Raw genomic sequence first — 23,893 nt, forward strand, 5'->3', positions numbered from 1 at the left:
GTATTGGGCCAGGTCCTAGGAATTCAACGAGGAGCCAAAACCCAAATACCCTGCCTCTTTGCTCGTACACTCTAATGAGGGAAATATCAAGGATCCCAGAGCCTTTGGCCACTAGAAGGGAGTCAACTGGTTCAATTTCTTTTCTTTTTTCAGTTAAGGGAACTGCAGGCCATGGGTGGAAGGGATAAGCCTCTCTCCTACCTGTCCGTGTGGCAGGGTCTTCCCCGTGACAGCTGCCACAGGTAATCTGTGTCCAGGGTCTGAGTCTGTCCCAGGCATGTGTCTCACAGTTGGGAGAAGCCAGCCTCTCAAATACCCTGGTGAAAATGCGGGGGACCAGATCGGGCCAACATCCTGCCTCTTTCTCTCGATCTGCCCACCCCTTCTAGCACTCCTTACAGTGTGTGTGTGTGTGGGTTGGGGTGGGGGGGGAGGAAATCAAAAAGAAGACAAATTGATCCAGAGCATTTTGCAGCTCTCCATGCTGTCTTCTACTGTTAGGAAGGGATGTCTTTTCTAACTTGGACTGTGTCCGGATTATTTTCTCCTCGCTACAGCTTGGGGAGCCTGTCGGAAGAAAGGTATTGACACTCCTGAAAGGCAACGGCATTCCGAAGAGCTCCACGGGGAAGAAGGGTGGTTTGGTCCTGGCTCAAGAGACAGTGTCTTAATCTTCATATGTTCAAGCCCAGGGGTGAGTCTGGGATTCTGAGATGTGAAGAGTTCCCCCGAAGTTGCTCTACTAAGGCCCCAGATTTGGTTTCCCACTGGCCCTTAGTCTCCCAAGGTTGTTTTTTTTTTTTTTTTTTTAATTGTGAAAAATAACATATATACAAAAAAGCAATACATTTCAAAGCACACTGCAACAATTCGTTGTAGAAACAGATTTCGGAGTTTGGTTTGGGTTACAATTCCATAATTTTAGGTTTTTGCTTCCACCTGTTCCAAGACACTGGAGACTAAAAGAAATATAAATCAATATAATGATTCAGCAACCATACTCATTTGCTAATCCTTATCTTCTCTGTATAATTCCACCATCACCTTTGATCTTTCTCCCACTCTTTAGGGTTATTTGGGCTATGCCCACGGTACTTTTTTCATATTGGAAAGGGCTGTCAATAATATGGGGTAGAGAGATGAAACTAGTTGATGTTCTGGAGAGGCTGGCCCCTCTGGGTTTCAGGACTTAAATCCAGCCCAGGAACCCATCTGTGGGTTGTAGATTTCTGGAAAGTAATCAAATGCATGGAACTTTGTAGTATCTCAGATAAAGCCCTAGGTGTTTTTAGAGTTGGCAGGAATGGTTTTGGTTGGGATTTAGCAAGTTATGATATGTAGAAATGTCTAACTGAAGCTTGTGTAAAAGTCACCTTCAGAGTAGCCTCTTGACTGTATTTGAACTCTCTCAGCCACTGATACCTTATCTGTTACACTTCATTTCCCCTTTTGGTCAGGACGGCAATGCAGATCCCACAGTGCCAGGGCCAGGCTCACCAAAGTTGTTTTAAAAAGGGAAGAGTTTTGGCCAATCCTGGCTGGACTCACACCTCCAAGCAAGACCAAAATAACCTCTAGCGAAGGGGACAGAGGTGAGATCAGAGGCCAGATAGCTCGACATCTTACTTAATTCTTCTCTGAATCGTCTCACACCTAGCTTAGTGGCCAGCTTCTCACCAGGCAACCCAAACATCTCGATGCTTGGTACCCACATTTGGCCAAACTAAACTGTTTCCAATAGTCCTACCCCTCGCAGCCAGGGACCTCTGATCTCCAGCCTTTCTTGGGAAGTGCAATGCAGAGATCTGCAGGGATGCCTCCCACAGCTGGGCACCTCAGAATGTCAGAAGCAAACTTTCTGCAGTTTGCACTGAGCCCCAGGAGGCCATGTCTGAGAGAAGCAAAGGAAGCATGCCTAGCGGAGAAATGTCAGGAGCACTGATATATCTACCCCCCAGACACTATCCTCTCCTCAGCTTTCCCACCTTGTTTGGCTCTGCTAGGAGCCTTCCCATTGCTGTTAACCTAATGAGGGACCATCACCTGCTTGCATCAGGACACACTAGCATAGAACATGTTTCCTCAAGCCTCACCATTGTGGAGTCTCATGTACGCTAGCAATGAAAATTCCACTGGCTCTTCCGCAGGCCTCCAGCACCAGTGCTTTGTGTGAATTAGAAAAGGGCGGCCCCTTTGGGAAGACGAATTTTTCAAAGGCGTTCCTCTGAGTGGACAAAGGAAAGGCACCCCTATTTGTGTCTCTAGCCATGCACTCTTGGGTCAGGCATAATTTGCACAACCTTACCCGTGACCTGGATCAGCCCCCTCCCCCTGTAAAGCCTCTCCTGGGGGTCAGGATGCTCACTAGGAGCTCCATAAAATCCACCTGCATCTGGTGTGTTATTTCTCTCCTGCTCCTGCCCCTACCCCCCCACCCCCACCCCCAGTTGGTTGTCTCCATCTCTAAGGTCATTAGAGTACAAGGACACCTGACCTCTGCTGGTGTCCACTGTGAGAATGCTGAGGTCTGGTCCTGGGGAGGGGGGTGCAAGTCACCTGACCCTATCAGCACGACCAGTCCTTGAGATGCTAGAGGTAGGTTGTGCCCTCACATCTGGGCATGAAGGCAGTACTGCTGGAGGCCAGCGCCACACAGAGCCAGCTCCTGCAGCCTCTGCCTGCAGGCTCTCTCTCCACAAGGCCTCAAGTCCTTGGGGCCAGGCCAAGGTCTGACCCTTTCCAGTCCCCCCAAACCCATGTGCAAAACCCTCCTGTCTTCACCATTCCTCTTCCACAAAGGCAAACAAAATTGCCAGTTGTGGCCCCATCCATCAGTTCACAGGACATGCCTAACATAATGTGTTGGAAGTTCCTACTACAAACGATGCTGAAGAAGGATCCTTCCCCCAGAAGGAGGCTGAAGTATGTTAAACCTTAGGACAAGTCAAATCCCTTAATCTATAATTGAGGTTTGTGGTACACAGAGTACTGGGCTTAGAGTAAGAAGGTGGCAACATTCAGATCCTGCTCTGTTCTTCCTCAGTGGGTGACTCTCATCACCACTTTACTTCTTTGAGTTTAGATTACCCCATGTGTAAAATAAGCACATAATGAATATCTGAGAATTCTCTATATTCTCTAAGACCTTCCTGGAGCACAAAACTCTGATCAGGATAATGCCAGGGCAAAACAATATTTTTGCACTTCTGATTACACAGTGTATTTAGCTCCACATTGTACCTTGTTTCTTAACAGCCCTGCCTTATGACTGCTTCTTTCTCAGCTTGTGGTCCATTCTGACCTTTTGGTTCTTTTCTGCCAGATGCAAGTTGATAACTACTAGCTCTCATTCAGCACGCATATTTCTTGCATATATCAGTGTGAAAATTCTGGGTCAGGCTACTTTCAGTGTTTTGAGAAGACCTATGAAAAACAGGGTACTTCTGTAGGAAATCAGAGACAGTATTTGGAAACAAGTTTCTGTGGAATCAAAAAGAGGTCAACCTAGCTCCTTAATGATTTCCCTAGTGTCTTGTCAGCAACAGCTACTGTCAGATGCAACTGGGCAGCAACTAGCAACCCCTAGCCCTAGGCTTAATGCATCTTTTCACCCTTCACCTCCCTTCTTCCTGGCAACAAAAGTTGATTTGGTTTGTTGTGGTCTTCTCATTGGTTCCTTTACTTCAAGACAACTCATCACTGATAAATTTAAGATGCAGCTGCTGCTCTAATTGGCTGATTTGTTGCTGTGGTAAAGGCTAGCATGGCAATGCTACTTTCCCAGATGTGGTCTCCATCTGGCCCAGAAAATCCCCTCCCCCTGCCATTCTTCCCCCACTTGACCTTCGTCCCACCCTCAGGTAGTCCCCTCCCTCCTCCTGTGGTTGTACACTAAATAGTCAGTTTAAGGGTTCCCTGGAGACTCAGCAGTTTTTATCTTTGGAGTGTTTGGCCTGCTAAATCTTCATTTTATATCTTATATGAACTTAAAGTTGGGGAAAATCAGCTTTTACATATTCAGGCACACACATCCATCTCTGCAAGACCAAGTAAGAAAACATAGATTCTCTGATAACTAAATCTATCTAACAAGCCACCGAGGCAAGTAGGGATGGCTTTGCATGTGAAATAAAAAGATGAAATTGAGGGACTTGCTGAAACAGTCCCCTAAGCTACCAGTTGCCACTGTACTGAAATTACACCATAAGATTTATTCTTCCATGAATTTTCTTCTCCTGGAGCCTCCTGTTAAAATATAAAAAGCCCTAGAGGAGGCAATACACTGAGTAGCATCTCCCAAATTTGTTCTGAAAGAAGATGTGCCACGTGACTTTCTTCATAGTCAAATGCGCTTGGAAACCCTAGCATATTTTGCACCCCCTGTTGGAAGCAGAATAACGCTCCCCACTCCATCCCCCCTCCACAAAAAAAAGTCCTTATCCTAATCCCTGGGACCTGGGACTATGTTACCTCACATGATGAAAGGGACTTTGCGGATGTGAGTAAGGTTCGGGACCTTATCCTAGATTATCCCAGGGGGCCCAAGGGAATCGCAGGAGTCCTTAAAAGTTGGGAACTTTTCCTGACTTTGGTAAGAGAAAGAGATATGGTGATGGTAGCCGAGTCAGAGAGGTGCTACATTGCTGGCTTTGAAGGTGGAGGAAGTGGGTCATGAGCCAATGAATACCAGAGGCCTCTAGAAACTGGAAAAGACAAGGAAATGGATTCTGCCTTAGAGCCTTAGGAACGCAGCCCAGCGTTTTGATTTTAGCCCAGTGAGATCAGCGACAAATTTCTGACCCAACTGTATGATATTAAAATTGTATTGCTTTTTGTTTTTCTTTAACTTTTAACTTTTTTTATTGTATAGTATAACATATATACAAAGCAAAGAAATAAAAAAGCAATAGTTTTCAAAGCACTCCTCAACAAGTAATCACAGGACAGATCCCAGGGCTTATTACAGGAGGCGCACACGATTCTCTCATATTTTTCCTTCTAGCTGCTCCAGAATATAGGAGGCCAAAGGGCTTAAATATTTTTTTTACCACCACAATCGACTTTTTTCCTTCTTTTTTTTTTTTTGTGAAAAATAACATCTACGGAAAAGCTGTAAATTTCAAAGCACAGCACCACAATTAATTGTAGAACATATTTCAGAGTTTGACATGGGTTACAATTTCACAATTTTAGGTTTTTACTTCTAGCAGCTCTAAAATACTGGAGACCAAAAGAGATATCAATTTAATGATTCTGCAATCATATTCATTTGTTAAATCCTATCATTTCTGTATAACTCCACCATCACCTTTGATCTTTCTGTCCCTATCTTTAGGGGTGTTTGGGCTTTGACCATTCTAACTTTTTGATATTGGAAGGGTCTGTCACTAATATGGGGTAGGGAGATGGAGCTATCTGTTGTTCTAGAGAGGCTGGGCTAGGTTTCAGGGCTTATCAGGACCAGGGACCCATCTGGAGGTTGTAGGTTTCTGGAAAGTTACTCTAGTGCATGGAATGCTTATGGAATCTCACATGTTGCCCTAGGTGTTCTTTAAGACTGGATGGAACGGTCCTGGTTGGGGGTTGGCAGGTTATGATAGGTAAAGTTGTATTGTTTTAAGCCACGAAATTTGTGGTAATTTATTATGATAGCAATAGAAAACCAATGCAGCCCTTCCCTTGGAGATTCATGATACACTCTGATACATTAAGGGCTCTAGGGAGCCTTTCAGTAAAGACACCCACTTAGTTCCATACAAATGCAACGTGTTAATAATTGGATGGTATATGGAAATCCTGTATTTGATGCATGATTGTTCTGTAAACACACAATTCTCTAACAAAAAAAAAAGATACCCACTTAACCCAGCATTTCTGAAACTTATTGAATATCAAATTCTATACCCACGTAACATCTATTAAGATCTTAGAACATGATGGAGAAAATATTGCATTAGAACATTAACTAATTAACATCTTATTATGATTTCACTCTTATGTTCAACATGACAATTAGGTGAGTGACAATGATACACAGGACAAGTAAGTTTTGATGGGCAAGCATGGAGGTCAAAGGGGTGAGGCTTGGGTTGAGAGAACTCAACAGAGAGAAGAGGTGGGCACGTATTGTAGAGAACTTCAGCTACTATACAACTTGTGTTATTGCTCTTACTGGATTATGCCAAGACCTCTTTTCTCTTTAGCTTCATCATCTTCTCTAGGAAAATTTCACATATCCCAGGACTGGTCTGAAACCTTCTCCTATGTGTTTCCATGGTCTCCTGCACTTAATCTCTGACTATGGCAGCAATCAACCAAAATTGTCTGGTTTTCTGTCTGCTTCTTCCATTAGCCTGACCTTCCTGAGGGCAAGAACTGTTGTCTAGTTCATTGTTTACATGTTCCATGTCCCACCCGTGCCTGGGATACCAGAGGCACCCAGGTTGAGTCTTGGTCACGTCCTCTTTCAACATAAGCATGTAAGAACTTAATCCTGACTTTCCTCACCACTGGTGGGTACTGGGGAAGCCACAATCCAGCCTAACAAGAGCTCATATTCCAAAGAAGATTACAGAGCTCTTCAGTCATACACCTTTTTTTTTTGTTTGTTTTTTACCTACCTCCCTTTTTTTTTTTTCTGGTGAAACAAGCAAAGGCTTTAGCCCCAAAATTGTTCTGTTATGTCACAGTTCATGGAGCATCTCACAAGGCTATAAGAGAGACTGAAATCAAATAATCAAATGCCACATTTCCAAGATGGTTTATAGGGAGGAGTCAAAATTAAGACATTGTAGACATGAATAGGATACCCTGGGGGAAAGGAAGTAAGGTACTAGGTAAGTATTGGTAAAAGGGAAAAGATAAAATGAACCACATCCCATAATCCAGGAAGCCTTCCTGGATATAGAACACTTGGAAAGAAAGAGTAAACAGAACTTCCTGTGGGAACCCTCCCTTTCTCAGTCTCAAGGTGAAACATATGATTTGGGTCAGGGTAATCAGAGCCCAGTGATTGTTTTGGAGGGGGTGGAGAGGGAAAGGGGGCGAATTAGGGTGATTCCTGAATCTGAACTTGAAGGTAAAGACCTAAAGTTATTGCCACCCGGAGAATGACAAACTAACATGAAGGACAGCAGAGGTAAGAAATGGAAGGAGGCCCAGTCTTTATGACACCACATGAGTCCAAGGTTAGTGTCCTGAAGTATTTTATTTATAAGAGCCAGTAAATTCCTTTTTCTGAGTAATCCAGTTTGAATTGGATTTCCAGTCTTTAGCAATCCAGCATGCTGATAATTTAGAGTAAGGAGGAGTTTATATAGTATGAACCAAGATGGAGAAAGTTGGGAAACAAGAGTCAGGAGGTAGTGGGTATCTACTCCTGGCTCCCTCCTGTGTGAATTTCCACCTCTCCCACCACTCCCATGTCATCAAGGAGGACTCCCTGTAGCTGGATATGTACGAAAGACCCTGCCCCCTGGTCACCAGTGAATCCACCACAGCTCCCTTCCCTGGGAAATGAGAATTGGCACTAAGAGGCCAATGTTTTGGCAGGCCATGGCGGCTCAGCAGGCAAGACTGGTTGCCTGCCATGCCAGAGGACCTGCGTTCGATTCCCGGTGCTTGCCCATGTTTGTTTTTTTTTTTAAAAAAGAGTCCAGTGTCCATCAGAGTGGCCCCTTGAAGGGGCAAAGAGGCAAATCCTTGGGAGCCATAACATGGTTACGTTTTCTGCTTGCGGACAATAGAAAAGAGAAAAGAGAATGCAAGAAAATCTCATCTCCATTTTATAGATGAAGAAAAACCCTCGAGGGTCGGAGCGGTTATGTGACTTGCCTAAGGTTGCACATTTGGTAGGATTGTACAGAACTAGAATCCAACTTTTTTGAATTAAAAAGTAGGGCAGGAAACAAACAAAAACAAAAACAAACAAACAAAAAGTAGGGCAGCCAACAGCTGGGTCAGAGAGGCCTGAGAACCATGGACACAGGGAAGACTTGGGACAGAGAGCAGGTGATGATGGAAGCCCGTCTGAGCCACCCTAGAAACGTCAGGCCAAAAGCAAGGACTCAAAAACGCCTCCCTACACTCAGAACACCAAGGAAATTCCGGTGCGTAAAGCATCCCTAGCTCGGGTCAGAGACTCGCTTTAGAGCCAGTTCTCCGGGAGCACCTTACAGCGCCCAAAGCCTATAGCAACTGCGCAGCAGCCACAATATCCCCAGAACTCCAACTTCCTTTATACACCGCGAGCGCGTGGACTAAGCCTGAGACAAACTACAATCCCCAGCATGCCTTGGGCCAGAGACGTCAGCACGGAGGAGCGGAGGGGCGTGGCTACGCCGCCCGCGCGGGACCGTTAAATTTGAAAGTTGGTGATTGCGGATGTGAGTTTGAGGTGACCAGTTTGTGATCGAGTGGGATGCATGCTTTTGTCGGAGAACACCCTCTGGTCACTTCGGTACCTCTAAGGGCAGGTTGCGGAAGTAAGACCAAACGGCCTGCGGCCCTGAAAAAAGGCCCGCTCTAAAAGGAGGGTCTCGAGCGGGGAATGCAGAATGGCGGCGATGAAGGAAGGAGGCGCTCAGAGGTAGGCGCGGGGGAAGGGCTGCTGGAAACTGGGCCTGTGAAACCCGAGGGTGCTTGGAGGTGAGAGCGGCTCTGCCGATAGCAGTTAGGGAAAGAACTGGCCAGGTTAGCAAAGCAGGTCCTGCCGGAGTCTCCTTCCTGTTGGAGTCGGACGGAGGGGGCGGAAGGTGAAGACATTAGATGACCGTTGATCTTAATGGGGTGAGGACACGTGAGAAGCCAGCTGCATCCAGCCGCATCCAGCTTCAAAGCAAAGGAGGCTGTGGGACTCCAGTGATCCAAAAAGCATGGAATTTGTAGAGTGGTCTGTGTTTGTATCACATGAGGCTCAGCCATTTGCTAGGATCTTTTTAATATGGAAAATGCTGATATTAATGCCACCTTGCAGGGTTCTTGGGAGAATTTAAAATGTTTATTTAGTAACTCACCAAATAAGTGCTAAAAAAAAAAATGGTAGGTGTTATCATTATACCAATAGTGTAAAGGTCTGAAAATGCGCCACTCTCCATGTTTGCTACTTTTCCTTATGAATTTAAGTTCTTCTGGGTTGGAATTCTGTATTGCGTTTTCATTGTAGAGTACACAGTACCTACATAAATGGCATATTTATAGTGCTTTCTTTCATACAGCGAATATTTATTGAGTGCCTACTAAGTGCTAGGTGCAGCGAATAAAAAACACAAAAATCTGTCTTCATGAAGCTTAAGTTCTGAGGTGGTATGAGAGGGGGGAGAGACAGACAATAAACAAGATAAGTAAAATAAAAGGTGATGGTACAGTATGTACTAAAAAAATGAAGCAAGAAAGGCGGATAGGGAGTGTTGGGGGTGCAACTTTAGATGGGTTTGAATAGAGAGCCTTTGAGGAGGTGTTATTTTGATCAAGACTTGAAGGAACACAATGTATTTTGGGGAAAAAACAGCAAATACAAACACCTGGTGTGGGATGGATCTGTATTTGGCCTGTTCAAAGCCAGTGTTGCTGGAGCAGAATGAAACAAGAGTGTAGAAAGAAATGAATTGTAAAAGGTGAGGATGCAGGGCAGGCTTTCTAACAACTTGGATTTTACTCTGAGTGAGACTGAAAGTCATTGAAAAGTTTTAAGCAAAGGAAAGATGTCATCTTACATGAGTTTTAATAGGATCACTTTGGCTGTAGTGGGCAAAGGATGGAAGTAGGGAAACCAGTTAAAAGATTATTGAAATAATCCAGGCAAGAGATGATGGTGGCTTGAGCAAGGCTGTAAGCAATGGAGATGATGAAAAGAGGTTAGTTTCTGGATATGTTTTGAAGGTAGAGTGGACAGGATTTGCTGGCTAACTGGGGGTGGAGTGGGGCTGGGTAGGGAGTATGTGAGAGAGGCACCAAGGTTGGCACTAAGATTTTTTTTTGTCTTTAGCTATTGGAAGAATGGAATTGTCATTATTTGAGGTGGGGAAAGACTGGGACTGGGAGGAGGCAGTAGCGAATTGCTCAGTTTGGGTCACTTGATTGAGATAGCCTAATTGCTATTTTAAGAGCAAGAGAAGAAATTCACATGTGTTCAACAAACGTTTATTCAATGTTTACTGTGCACTGGATTCTGTAGGTTCACACTATAGTTAAAAGGATGTGAGTGGTTACAACCTAATTATTAATCACTTATGGTTACTTTCCTGAGTTTTCAGCTCCCATCCAGATTGAGGTCACGTTTATTGTACATTCTATTTTTTGAAGATTTTGCCTTTCCCTTGCCTTTTTGTGTGTGTTTGTTTTTATTACAGAGAAAATGTCTCTTGGTCAGAAGTAGGCTTCCATCTGACCATTGCAGAGCTCTGAACCACAGAATCCATGACCCATAATTCTTGGGGATTCCTCTGATGATAGAATCTGGGGGAGTCAGTTGTGACCCGTGAACTGTACATTTGTCTGCTTCTACTCTGGGTTACCTGTGAATTCAAACTTCAGTTTTAAGTCATCAAGCAGGGACTATTAGTCTGACAATGCTGTGCTAATTTTAAACTAAACTACACGATGCTTTTAGTAGTAGGTATGAAGTGCTGCCTTTTGTAAGTTTATAATACTTTTTCCTTCTTTTCTTCCTAACTTAAACTTCAGTCTGATAGTATGGTCCCCAATACCCCTTCCGAGTTCTGTCTTCTGTCAGGCAGTATTATCTCCACTAACTTGGAAAGCAGATGACAAAAAGTCTCAGAAACAGTAGTGTAATAACTCACTATTGTGCCAGCCCATTCATATTCAACCTAAAGGTCATGAATAATCACCTATCTGAAACTATTTATAATAAGCTAGTGCCATAATAAGTCAGTGTTGGTATGAGATTTACTTTTGCTTCCCTCTTCACAGTGAAGCCATGTCCCTGGAGGGAGATGAATGGGAGCTGAGTAAAGAAAATGTACAACCCTTAAGGCAAGGGCGGATCATGTCCACACTTCAGGGAGCATTGGCACAGCAAGAATCTGCTTGTAACACTACTCTTCAGCATCAGAAACGGTGTGTAGCATGGTTGGGGTTTAAAATTTCAGCATTCTTCCCCAACTTGGGAGAAGATGTAAATGTGGATACTTAAGGATGGCTTAAGGAATTCTCCTCAAAAATGTGGATCTGTTCCCCGCCTGCTTTCTCATCATACTGCAGCAATCTAAAGACTGCCTCAAGTATGATTAAGAGCAAGGAGTACAGGATTTATTTCATTGTGAAGTAGCTAAACTGCTGGATCAGTTGAAATGCATCTTATAGAGGGGGTAATGATAAGTATCGTAAAGCAAGTATAATAATATTTCGCCAAAGTAATATGTTGTTCTGGACCCCTAAACAGACTTAACTCTTTGATGATAATCAATTAGACAGGTTGTTTCCTTGGATCTGAGTACTGAGAAAGTGAATTTGCTATCTTTCATGTGTATTCAGTTATTAACTTTGTAGGAAAGTATTTTGGGAATATGGCTTCTAAAGATAATGTGAACCTTAGAGGAATTGGTTTTATATTGGAAATTTTCTCAATAATGATTTCACAAACTTTCTAGATTAAAAAAGATCTTCCCCATCACTCAAATGGACCTAAAAAACTTACTCTCCTTTGCCTAATACATGTTTTGATAAATATGCATAAAAAAATAAAAATAGAACAAAATAACTAGTTTTTACCCACAGTCTGACAAAAACTCTGCCGTCATGGGCAAATTATCATACTTTTTTGTTATAATGTATATCCTGGTCCATCTCATTGGCTGTTTAGGAGCATTGAGTTTATTTTTTTATTTCAGAGATGGTGGTGTTCTCCCCCCCCCCCCCCCCTTTTTAGCCTTCATTATATTTTGGATTTCTTCCTTCTGTTCTTCTTAACTCTTAGCTTCTGTGATATCTTACTAGTTTTTTTCATATTTAACCACCCTCTCTTTTTTCTTGTTAGCTTCCTACTCTGTTTTACCTAAATCTCAATTCTTTGCTCTCTGCTTTCCTTCCATATTGAAATTTTCCAGAATTGTTCAGCTATTATTTACATCTTTTACTTGCCTTCTAAATGTCTTTTAACCTGCTCATAGTATATAATTACTTAAATGTTTCACTTAATGTAGTAAGTACATGTATGACCTCCTTTTTTCTTTCCTGAAATGATCTTACTCACTACTCTTTCACCCTAATTTTATTTAGTCAGTCACTAAGGACTAATGTATGCGTATTTTGTTTTTTAAGTATAATTTACAGGTAGTAAAAGCTTAGATTATTAAAGAAATTTTTTATTGTAACTATTTTCAAGTATTCAGTTCAGTGGTGTAAATCACATTCATAACTACCCTCACCCCCATCCATTACCCAAATTTTTTTATCACCCCAAATAAAAACTTTGTACCCACTGAGCATGGGTACATTGACTGGGTACCCCAGTCCCCACCATCCCATCCTGTAATCAGCTTTTTATCTATGAGTTTGCATGTTTTAGTTATTTCATATAAATGAGATCATACAATATTTGTCCCTTTGTATCTGGCCTGATTTGTTCAACATAATGTCTTCAAGGTTCATTATGTTGTAGCAGGTATCAAAACTTCAGTTCTTTTTACAGTTGAATCATATTCCATTGTGTGGATAGTCTACATTTTGTTTATCCATTCATCCCTTGATGGACACTTGGGTTGCTTCCACTTTTGGCTATTGTGAATAATGTTGTTATGAACATTGGGGTACAAATACTTACTCAAATCCCTGCTTTCAGTTATTTTGGGTATCTACCTAGATTGCCGGGTCATTTGGTAATTTTATACTTAACTTTCTGAGAAACAGCTAAACTGTTTTCCACAGCAGTTACACCATTTTACATTCCCACCAACAATGCACAAGGGTTCCTATTTCTCTGCACATTGACCAGCACTTATTTTCCATTTTTAAAATATAGTCGTCCTAGTGGGTATAAAATGGCATCTCATTATGGTTTTGATTTGTGTTTCCTGAATGGCTAATGATGTTGAACATCTTTTCATATGCTTTTTTGGCTGTTTGTATATCTTCTTTGGAGAAATGTTTGTTCAAGTCATTTTTTAATTTGGTTGTTTGTCTGTTTGTTGTTGACTTGTAGGAGTTCTTTATTTATTTTTTTTTTTTTTTATTAATTAAAAAAAGAATTAACAAAACAATTAGAAATCATTTCAATGTACATGTACAATCAGTAATTCTTAATAACATCACATAGTTGCATATTCATCATTTCTTAGTACATTTGCATCGATTTAGAAAAAGAAATAAAAAGACAACAGAATAAGAATTAAAACAATAATAGAAAGAAAAAAAAACAAAAAAAACAAAAACAAAAAACCTATACCTCACATGCAGCTTCATTCAGTGTTTTAACATAATTGCATTACAATTGGGTAGTATTGTGCTGTCCATTTCTGAGTTTTTATATCCAGTCCCGTTGTACAGTCTGTATCCCTTCATCTCCAATTATCCCTTCTCTTTTTTTTTTTTAATTAACAGAAAAAAAGAAATTAACCCAACATTTAGAGATCATACCATTCTACACATGCAATCATTAATTCTTAACATCATCACATAGCTGCATGATCATCATTTCTTAGTACATTTGCATTGGTTTAGAAGAACTAGCAACATAACCGAAAAAGATATAGAATGTTAATATAGAGAAAAAAATAAAAGTAATAATAGTAAAATCAAAACAAAACAACACAAAACAAAACAAAAACCTATAGCTCAGATGCAGCTTCATTCAGTGTTTTAACATGATTACTTTACAATTAGGTATTATTGTGCTGTCCATTTTTGAGTTTTTGTATCTAGTCCTGTTGCACAGTCTGTATCCCTTCAGCTTCAATTACCCATTGTCTTAGCCTGTTTCTAACTCCTGCTGAACTCTGTTACCAATGACATATTTCAAGTTTATTCTCGAATGTCCGTTCACATCAGTGGGACCATACAGTATTTGTCCTTTAGTTTTTGGCTGGATTCACTCAGCATAATATTCTCTAGGTCCATCCATGTTATTACATGGTTCATAAGTTTATCTTGTCTTAAAGCTGCATAATATTCCATCGTATGTATATACCACAGTTTGTTTAGCCACTCTTCTGTTGATGGAGATTTTGGCTGTTTCCATCTCTTTGCAATTGTAAATAATGCTGCTATAAACATTGGTGTGCAAATGTCCGTTTGTGTCTTTGCCCTTAAGTCCTTTGAGTAGATACCTAGCAATGGTATTGCTGGGTCGTATGGCAATTCTATATTCAGCTTTTTGAGGAACCGCCAAACTGCCTTCCACAGTGGTTGCACCCTTTGACATTCCCACCAACAGTGGATAAGTGTGCCTCTTTCTCCGCATCCTCTCCAGCACTTGTCATTTTCTGTTTTGTTGATAATGGCCATTCTGGTGGGTGTGAGATGATATCTCATTGTGGTTTTGATTTGCATTTCTGTAGGAGTTCTTTATATATTCTGGATATTAAACCAGAATATATGTGATTTCCAAATATTTCTTCCATTCTGCAGATTACCTTTTTATGTTTTTGATAATGTCCTTTGATGCGCAAAAGTTTTGAATTTTGATGCAGTCCAATTTATTTTTTTCTTCTGTTTGCTTGTACTTTAGGTCTAATAATATAGGTCTAATAATAAAGTCTAATAATCCATTGACTAATTCAAGGTTCTGCAGTTATTCCTCTATATTTTCTTTGAACAGTTTTAAAATTTTAGTTTTTTCATTTAGGTTTTTGGTCCATTTTGAGTTATCTTTGTATATGATGTGAGGTAGGGTTCACTTTCATTCTTTTGCAAATAGAATTGAGATTTTCCAGGACCATTCATTGAAGAGATTATTGTTTCCCTATTGAGTGGACTTGTACCCCTTGTCAAAAATCAATTGGTCATAGATAATTAAGGTAAAATGCTTAGATTTTTTAATGTACCGTTTAATCAATTTTGATAAATGCATTTCAAGCAGAACATTTGTACTATCTCAGAAAGTTTTCTTTTGTCCCTTTCAGTTAATCCTCCTTCCCTCACAAAGGAACTGCTCATCAGATTTCTATCTCCATAGGTTATTTTTTTCTATTCTAGAACTTTATATAAATGGAGTCGTATAATATGTGTTTTTTTGTGTCTGACTTCTTTCACTTAACATGTTTTCAAGGCTTTTTCATGTTGCATATATCAGTAGCTTGCTCCTTTTTATCACTAAGTAGCATAAGTTTGTTTATCTGTTCATCTACTGGTGGACATTTAGATTCTTTCCAGGTTTTTTTGTTGTGAATAAAGCAGCTATGGACATTCTTGTACAAGGGTTTTTGTGATACAGATTTTCATTTCTATTGTATAAATACCAAGAATGGAATTGCTGATTGTAGAATTGATGCATGTTTAACTCTAAAAGAAACTCCTAGCTTTTCAAGTGGTTATAACATTTTTCACTCCTGTCAATACTTAATGAGAGTCTAGTTGCTCCAAATCCACTCCAATATTTGGTCAGTCTTTTTCATTTTAGCTATCCTAGTAGATATATAGTGGCATCTTATTATGGTTTTACATTGCATTTCCCTGATAACTAATGATGGGGAGCATTTTTCATGTGCTTCTTGTCCTTTTGTAAATCTTATTTTGTGGTAAATACTGCTAGATATTTTGCCCACTTTTTAAATTGGGCTCAGGAATTCTTTATATATTCTGTATACAATTCTTTATCATGTATATGTGTTGCAAATATTTTCTCCCAGCTCATGGTTTTAGTGGTATTTTATTGTGAGCAGAATTTAAGTTCAATTAGTGTTTTTTTTTCTTTTGTGGTTAGTGTTTTTGTGTCTTCTCTGCCTGATCTAAAGTTATAAAGATGTTCTCCTGTTTTCTCTTAGTAGCTTATCTTTTCATTTTTTAAGTTTAGGTCTAGGATACATCTTAAATTGATTCTTGTATCTGGTATGAGTTAGGAGTAAAAGTTCTTTTCTCCCCAGTGGATATTCAATAGTTTTGGCGTCATTTGTTGAAGAGATTCTTTTTTTTTTCTTCATTGAATTGCTTTGGGACCCTTGTCAAAAATTATTTGACTATATATATATAGGTTATTTCTGTTGTTTCTGTGCTGTTTCACTGATCTAATTGTCTGTCCTTTTACCAATAATACATTGTCTTGATTATTGTAGATTTATAATAAGTCTTAAAGTCCCGTAGAGTGATTTCCCTAACTTTTTTTTAGTATTTTAATTGATAAACAACATACAAACGTAAGCATTATTTTTTTTTAACTTTTTTCTTGTATAGTATAACATATATACAAAGCAAAGAAATAAAAAAGCAATAGTTTTCATAGCACTCTTCAACAAGTGGTTGCAAGACAAATCCCAGAGTTTGTCATGGGCTACCATACGATCCTCTCATGTTTTTCCTTCTAGCTGCTCCAGAATATGGGAGGCTAGAAGGCTTAAATACTTTATCATCACAATCGACTTTTTTCCCTTATTTTTTTGTGAACAATAACATATATACAAAAAAGCTATAAATTTCAAAGCATAGCACCACAGTTAGTTATAGAACATATTTCAGACTTTGACATGGGTTACAATTTCACAATTTCAGGTTTTTACTTCAGCTGCTCTAAAATACTGGAGACTAAAAGAAATATCAATTTGATGATATAGCATTCATATTCATTTGTTAAGTCCTATCTTCTATGTAGAATTTCACCATCACCTTTGAACTTTCCATACCTTTCTTTGGGGTTGTTTGGGCTAAAACACAAGCATTCTTAATGTACAAATATTCCATACATGGTATAAAATCAGTGGTTCACAATATCATCCTATAGTTGTGTATTCATCACCATGATCATTTCTTGAACACTTTCATCACTCCAGAAAATGAAATAAAAAGAAAAAAGAACAAAACTCATACATACCATACCCCTTATTCCTCCGTCATTGACCGCTAATATTTCCATCTACCCAATTTATTTTAACATTTGTTCCCCCTATTATTTATTTATTTGTTTATTTTATAATTTTTTATTAATTAAAAAAATTAAAAGAAATGCAAACATCCTTAATATATGCTCATTCCGCTCTACATATATAATCAGTAATTCACAATATCATCACATAGTTGCGTACTCATCATCATGATCATTTCTTAGAACATTTGCATCAATTCAGAAAAAGAAATAAAAAGACAACAGAAAAATAAAACAAAAACAGAAAAAGAAAAAAAGAATTTTACATACCATACCCCTTTATTTATTTTTAATCCATGTTTTTTTTACTCATCTGTCCATATCGTAGATAAAAGGAACATCAGACACAAGTTTTCACAATCACACAGTCACATTGCAAAAGCTATACTGTTATAAAATCATCTTCAAGAAACATGGCTACTGGAACACAGCTCTACATTTTTAGGTTCTTCCTTCTAGCCTCTCGAATGCACCTTAAACTAAAAAGGGGATATCTGTAAAATACGTAAGAATAACCTCCAGGATAACCTTTTGACTCTGTTTGAAATCTCTCAGCCACTGACAACTTTATTTTGTTTCATTTTTCTCTTTCCCCTTTTGGTTTAGAAGATTTTCTCAATCCTTTGCTCATTCCTTCAGTTCATTCTAGGATTTCTGTCCCACGTCGCTGGAAAGGTTTACACTCCTGGGAGTCATATCCCATGTAGAAAGTGATTTCCCTAACTTTTGTGATTCTTTTTCAAAATTGTTTTGGCTATTCTCGGTCCTTTGCTTTTCCAAATACATTTTTAAATCATCTTGTCAGTGTCTTGAAAAAAGCCTGATGGGATTCTGATTGGATGGCATCAAATTTTTTAGCCAGTTTGGAAGTTTGCTGATTTTTATCAATACTGTTCTTGGATTTTTTTTTTAAAGCATTTCTGCAGGTACTCTTCTCATTTTCTCATACTTAAATCACCATATTAACTTCATAATTATGCCTCTTTCTTCTAATGTTTCCTTTTCCTATAATGTTGCTTGGTTAATCTTTTTAAATGTTTACTTATCATACTCAAGATATTTTCCAATTAAAGAACTAATAGTGACTTGAAAGATGGAATCCCAAAGTCTTTAAATTCACATTTAAAGCATGTCCTTCTTACCTCTCCATATATATCCATTTATTCCCCAATACTGACTTTATGCTACAGTTTAAAGCTCACTCAAATTGGTCCACTTAAATTTCTTTGGATAAATACTCCCCTCATTTATTCAATACTGATTTCTCTCTCTTGGAAATCTCCCTTTTTCTGTCAAATCTTATGGTTCTTTCACATTTCTGTCTTCTGAAGCTGCTTCTATAATACCTCTTTCTCTTTTGACTCCTTAAGGCCTTCACTATTCATTCCTGGCATTTGTAATATTCTATTCTGCTTTGTATTGTTTGTTAAATTTTTCATTTGTGTATCTTGTTTTTCTTATCATGGTATAATTCCTTTGTGTCAAGGGGCTATTTAATTTTTCTTTATATCAAACATAACCTCTTAATATATTTTTTGTTGATCTTTTAACCAAATTGTGATTTTTATCTAGTACATCCCCTCTGTTGTAACTGGTAAATCTTAACTTAGTCGTAGCCCTCTGCCTTTCAAAGTCATATTTTACTCTTTAAGACATTCCCCCCAAATACATGATCTTATTCTTCTCTGACTAATAGTACATCTTACCCATGGTATTTTTCCTTAACTTTAAGATTCTGATTTCTCTATATTTGGGGGAGGGTGTGTGTGTGTGTGTGTGTGTGTGTGTGTGTGTGTGTGTGTGTACACGCACACAGTTTGCTGAGTGCTGTCATGTACATGTATATAATAGCTATCGTTTATTGAATACTTCACTGTGTATCAGGCACTGTTATAAACACTTAACATTTAACAGTAATCAACCTAATAAGATAGATACTATTATTCCCATTTTACAGATGAAAGAATTGAAAACTGAAAGTTTAAGTAGGTTGTCAGTATCATTCATTAGACTGTTGGAGCTGGGATTTGAACCTAGGGTGTCTCGTTCCAGCTCTTTCAACTGCTGAGTAATACTGCTTTTCTATATGTGTCTTGGAATTGATTTAGTTAATTTTGTATGTTTTATCCCTCCTGTTATGTTGCATAATTACTCAATAAAGAATCCGAATTATTTCTATTCTTTTTCTTTTTGTTTAATAAACTTCACTGCATCTAGTTAGATTGATAATAAAACATTTAATATGTGAATAAAAATGGACATAATCTTTATACATTTGGCTCTTGTTACTATTTCATATACTAACAATTTCTGTTTAAATTTCAGGACATTTGAATCTGAAATTAGATTTTACACTGGAGATGACCCTCTGGATGTGTGGGATAGGTAGGTCTTTTTATTTAACAAGGGCAGCAGAAACCTAACATTTGAGTACTTGTGACCATGCTTCTCAAACAGAAGTGTACAAAGCGGTGTCAGAGTAGAAAGAAGTGTTTTAGGTATATCAAGAATTAAAATGATCATAGTATATCTTATGGTATACTTTGATCTGACTGAAGATCATTCTAGTATGATAAGACTGAAGAAATTCTAGTTTGTGGCGCACACTCCCATGCCCATCCCTAGTCATCCCCAGAGGCACATATTAGAGATACTTTAGAAAGCTTGAGAAATACTGGTTTAGGGTATATCATTGAGAACCTCTAAATAAACATTTTTAATATATTAGATATTTCTGCCTATAGGAATACAAAATGGGTCCTGGAGCAAGAACAAAAATACACATTTAACTTAAAAATACTTTTTTTCTTTCCATTTAGGTATATCAACTGGACAGAGCAGAATTATCCTCAGGGGGGGAAGGAAAGTAACATGTCAACATTATTGGAAAGAGCTGTAGAAGCACTACAAGGAGAAAAACGATATTATAGTGATCCTCGATTTCTCAGTCTCTGGCTTAAATTGGTAAGTCTTTCTCAAGTACTATCTGAGTTTAAAATATTAAATGAAGAGATTTACTCTACAGGTTTCTAGTACACCAAAAAAATGGCAAAATCTGAGCCCTTCAGTAGATACTAAGCATTGGTACATACTTATTATTTATTAAATTGGTTCTACTTTAAGTATGGAATGAAATATATTTTTTATCCCTTTAAGACTGATCACAGGCCTATATATCTCTCCATGGATCGTGGGTTATTTGTTTATTTATTTTAACCATCATGGGGCCATACAACTGACTGGAAGAGGACATGAAGGTGCCAACAGATGGAAACAGTAGATTTTTGGGGAAAAAGGCTCTGTAGGTGATTTTGGTATCCCTTTCTCCCCTTTTTGAGAAACATCACCATAAAAAACTGATGTTTAGGTTCTTTATCAGTCTTTGGGTTTCTTTCACTTAGAATACTGCTAGAGTGAAAAATATCTGACCACTTTGTACAGTCGCACTTGACATGAATTTCTTTTATTTCTAGAACATTCCTCTATTTTTCGTGTAAACATATTCATAAAATTAATGACCAGGGTTTCTCAGACATTAATTGTATTACTTTTATCCAAAAAGAGATTAGAAAAAAGTAAGCAAAAAATATTTAGAATTGTTCACAGCCATGGTAGTTTGTCAAAATAGTGACATTTGAAATTCATCAATAAATGTATTGACTACAATGTATTTCCCGCGGGTGGGCCATGGTGGCTCAGCAGGCAAGAATGCTTGCCTGCCATGCCAGAGGACCCGGTTTGATTCCCAGTGCCTGCCCATGTAAAAAATAAATAAATAAAATAAAATAAAATGTATTTCCCAAGGAGGGCTTTTAAACTTCAAATAGCTATTGGTCTAGGAAAATAGGTGAATCCTGAAGGCAAAATATGTCTTGATATCAGCAAGACATTTGACATCAATTTGGAATCCTTATCTATGGTTGGAAAATTACCTTAGAGATATTAGTTATAGAAATTTATAACAAAGGATGGCACCCAAAGACTGCTAAATAGATTTGTTAGCCAAAAGACTAATATTCAATATTTTTATATGTAATTATTACAAGGTTGGACTAGATGAACCTCTAAAATGACTTTTAAAATTTATGTTTACTCATGCTACCCTGGTGCTAGTACATAAGAGCAATGAGATTATCATAAATTAAAAAGAATGTATTCTAGACCAGTGCTACAGAAAGAATGGTGCAGGTTATAAAAAATAAGTACAAAAATTGAGAATAAGTACTTAGAAACTTGGATAACAATTTGATATTATGCAACATGCAAGCACATCATTTTTCTAGTAATGTTTATTTTTATTGGATTTTACAAAAATGTCAGTTTGCAGTGGAATGAAAAGCTTTTTTTTGAAAAAAATGATACTTTTACTACAGATAATTTGAGGTGCACTGGACTAGACAACTCTTAAATTCAAATGATCAGCCCTAGACTGATCAGCAATAATCTGTACATTATAGATGCTAACCAGGTACACATTAAACAATTTTGCTTTGAAAAAATATATATATATATATTTATATTTATGCATAGTCTGGGACTCGAACCCAGGTCTCCCACATATCAGGCCAGTATTCTACCTCTGAGCCACACTTGTACCTAAAAAATAAAATTTTTGTATAAAATACAAATTGTTCTTTTCAAAGATGTAAATGAAACATACATTTATTCAATATTTATTGTACCAGACCCTGGATAGGGACTGGAATATAGTAGATAGTAATAGTTTCTGCCTTTGTGGAGCTTAGTTATCTTGCTCCACAGATATAAAGCAGTTGATTATTAATTCTAACAAAAGTGAAAGTACGGAGTTCCATGGGAACAAATACAAAGAGGCCTTAACCTAGGCTCAGTCAGGAATAGATCAGAAACAGATAGATATGAAAGAAAAATGCATAACGAAAAAGAAAAAAAATGTTAGCCTCCTTAGTGGTAAAAGAACTCCTAATTAGAACATTGAGATGCCATTTTTCTATGAAATTAGAAACTTCTTTTTTTAGTAGTTTTTAAGTCTGATAAAGTTCTGGTGTAACTAGCATTTTTTATTATTACTACTAGTATTTTAAATTTGTACAACCCTCTTTAGAAACTTAGAAAGCAATTTATTATTTTTAAAAAATAGTTCTACTTCTAGGAATTTATCTTAAGGGAATAGTATAAAACTTGGAATTTGTAATCATGAAGATATGTATTATGGTATTAAATTGGGAAAAATTGTCAGTTTTTAAATATCCAGAGATAGGAGAGTAATTAAATTATGGAACATCTACTAGATGGAACATTGTGTAGCAATTTAAAAATAATAAACAGTAAGCAACTGCATAGAAAATGTATGATGTAATATTAAGTGGAATAAAATCAGATTTCATTCATTATGATTAAAATTGTATACATAATTGTATGCATACATGTATATTTGTTCTTATTTTCCTTAAGAAAATATATCAAAATATTTATTGCTTGGGATTTTTATTTTTTTCCTCTTCTTGCTGTTAGAGTTGTCTACATTGTATCTGGACTTAACCAGGTTTCTTCTAAATTCCAGATCTGATCGGGTCATTTCTTTACTTATAGCTTTCCCTTTCCAACAAACATATATCAACTATGAGATAAATAAAAAATTGATTAGCTCAGAAGAATAATAAAAAAAGAAAGAAAAAAATTGATTAGCTCAACATTCAAGACCTATTATAAACATTTTCTCCAGACTCATATCTTGTTTACAACCCATATACTTAGTCTTCTTTGTCTTTGTGTATGCTATTTACTCTACCTAGAAGGCCTTCCCTCCCCATTCTCCTAGTGAAAGCCTGTTTTTCCTTCAAGACTAGTTCATATATCTTTTCTTCTTCATCCTCTTTATTTCCAAATCAATTTCTCACTTTTGCTGTTTATGTTCTCCCAGTATAGTCCTTATCACATTATAATAGATACGTTTTCTTCAGCGCAGGAATTAAAATGACTACTATTTCTCTTGATTGTTTGGCACATATTTAGGCAAATAATAGTGACTTGAAATTGGTTAACTGTTGATGCTTTTAATTTGTTACAGGGGCATTTATGCAATGAACCTTTGGACATGTACAGTTACTTACACAACCAAGGGATTGGTATTTCACTTGCTCAGTTTTATATCTCATGGGCTGAAGAATATGAAACAAGAGAAAACTTTAAGAAAGCAGATATGATATTTCAGGAAGGAATTCAACGGAAGGCTGAACCACTGGAAAGACTGCAGTTGCAGCACCGGTAAACCATGTCTTCTCTGGATCATGTCTAACTCTTTAAAATTAATAGAATAATGTGTTCTTCAATGGAATGGCAAATTTACTTACTTATTATTCAAATCAAGACATAAATTAAAAAAATTTTTTTTGCATAATCATCATGATCATTTCTGGAACATTTGCATCAATTTAGAAAAAGAAATAAAAAGACAACAGAAAAAGAAATAAAATGAAAACAGAAAAAAAAATTATACATACCATACCCCTTACCCCTCCCTTTCATTGATCACTAGCATTTCAAACTAGATTTATTTTAACATTTGTTCCCCCTATTATTTCTTTTTATTCCATATGCTCTACTCATCTGTTGACAAGGTAGATAAAAGGAGCATCAGACACGAGGTTTTCACAATCACACAGTCACATTGTGAAAGCTGTATCATTATACAATCATTATCAAGATACTTAAAAATTTTTATTTAACATCCAGTAAAGTTCACCCCATGGTGTAGGAGTTCTGACAAATGAATGATAGTGTAGCTACCTCCACCACAACCAACAGTTCCATCATCTCCTACAAGAATTCTGTTGTGCTGTCCATTTGTAGTCAATTACCTATTCTCAGTACCAGCCCTTG

The 23,893-nt window shown here is 37.8% G+C and overlaps 1 protein-coding gene across 1 annotated transcript in view; it reads left to right on the forward strand.

Annotated features, from left to right (window-relative positions):
- Nucleotides 1–8,302: 8,302 nt before the first annotated feature.
- The window catches only part of BUB1B (BUB1 mitotic checkpoint serine/threonine kinase B), a 100,854-nt gene continuing 85,263 nt past the window's right edge, over nt 8,303–23,893 (forward strand). The window contains exons 1-5 of the mRNA XM_077127435.1: nt 8,303–8,587; nt 10,933–11,079; nt 19,358–19,417; nt 19,852–19,996; nt 23,082–23,278. Coding sequence (XP_076983550.1) covers nt 8,556–8,587; nt 10,933–11,079; nt 19,358–19,417; nt 19,852–19,996; nt 23,082–23,278 — 581 coding nt within the window. The 5' untranslated portion in view covers nt 8,303–8,555. The remainder of the gene's footprint in view (nt 8,588–10,932; nt 11,080–19,357; nt 19,418–19,851; nt 19,997–23,081; nt 23,279–23,893) is intronic.

The sequence above is a fragment of the Tamandua tetradactyla genome, chromosome 14 (genome assembly GCF_023851605.1).
Source record: "Tamandua tetradactyla isolate mTamTet1 chromosome 14, mTamTet1.pri, whole genome shotgun sequence".
In the NCBI taxonomy this organism is placed as follows: Eukaryota; Metazoa; Chordata; class Mammalia; order Pilosa; family Myrmecophagidae; genus Tamandua; species Tamandua tetradactyla.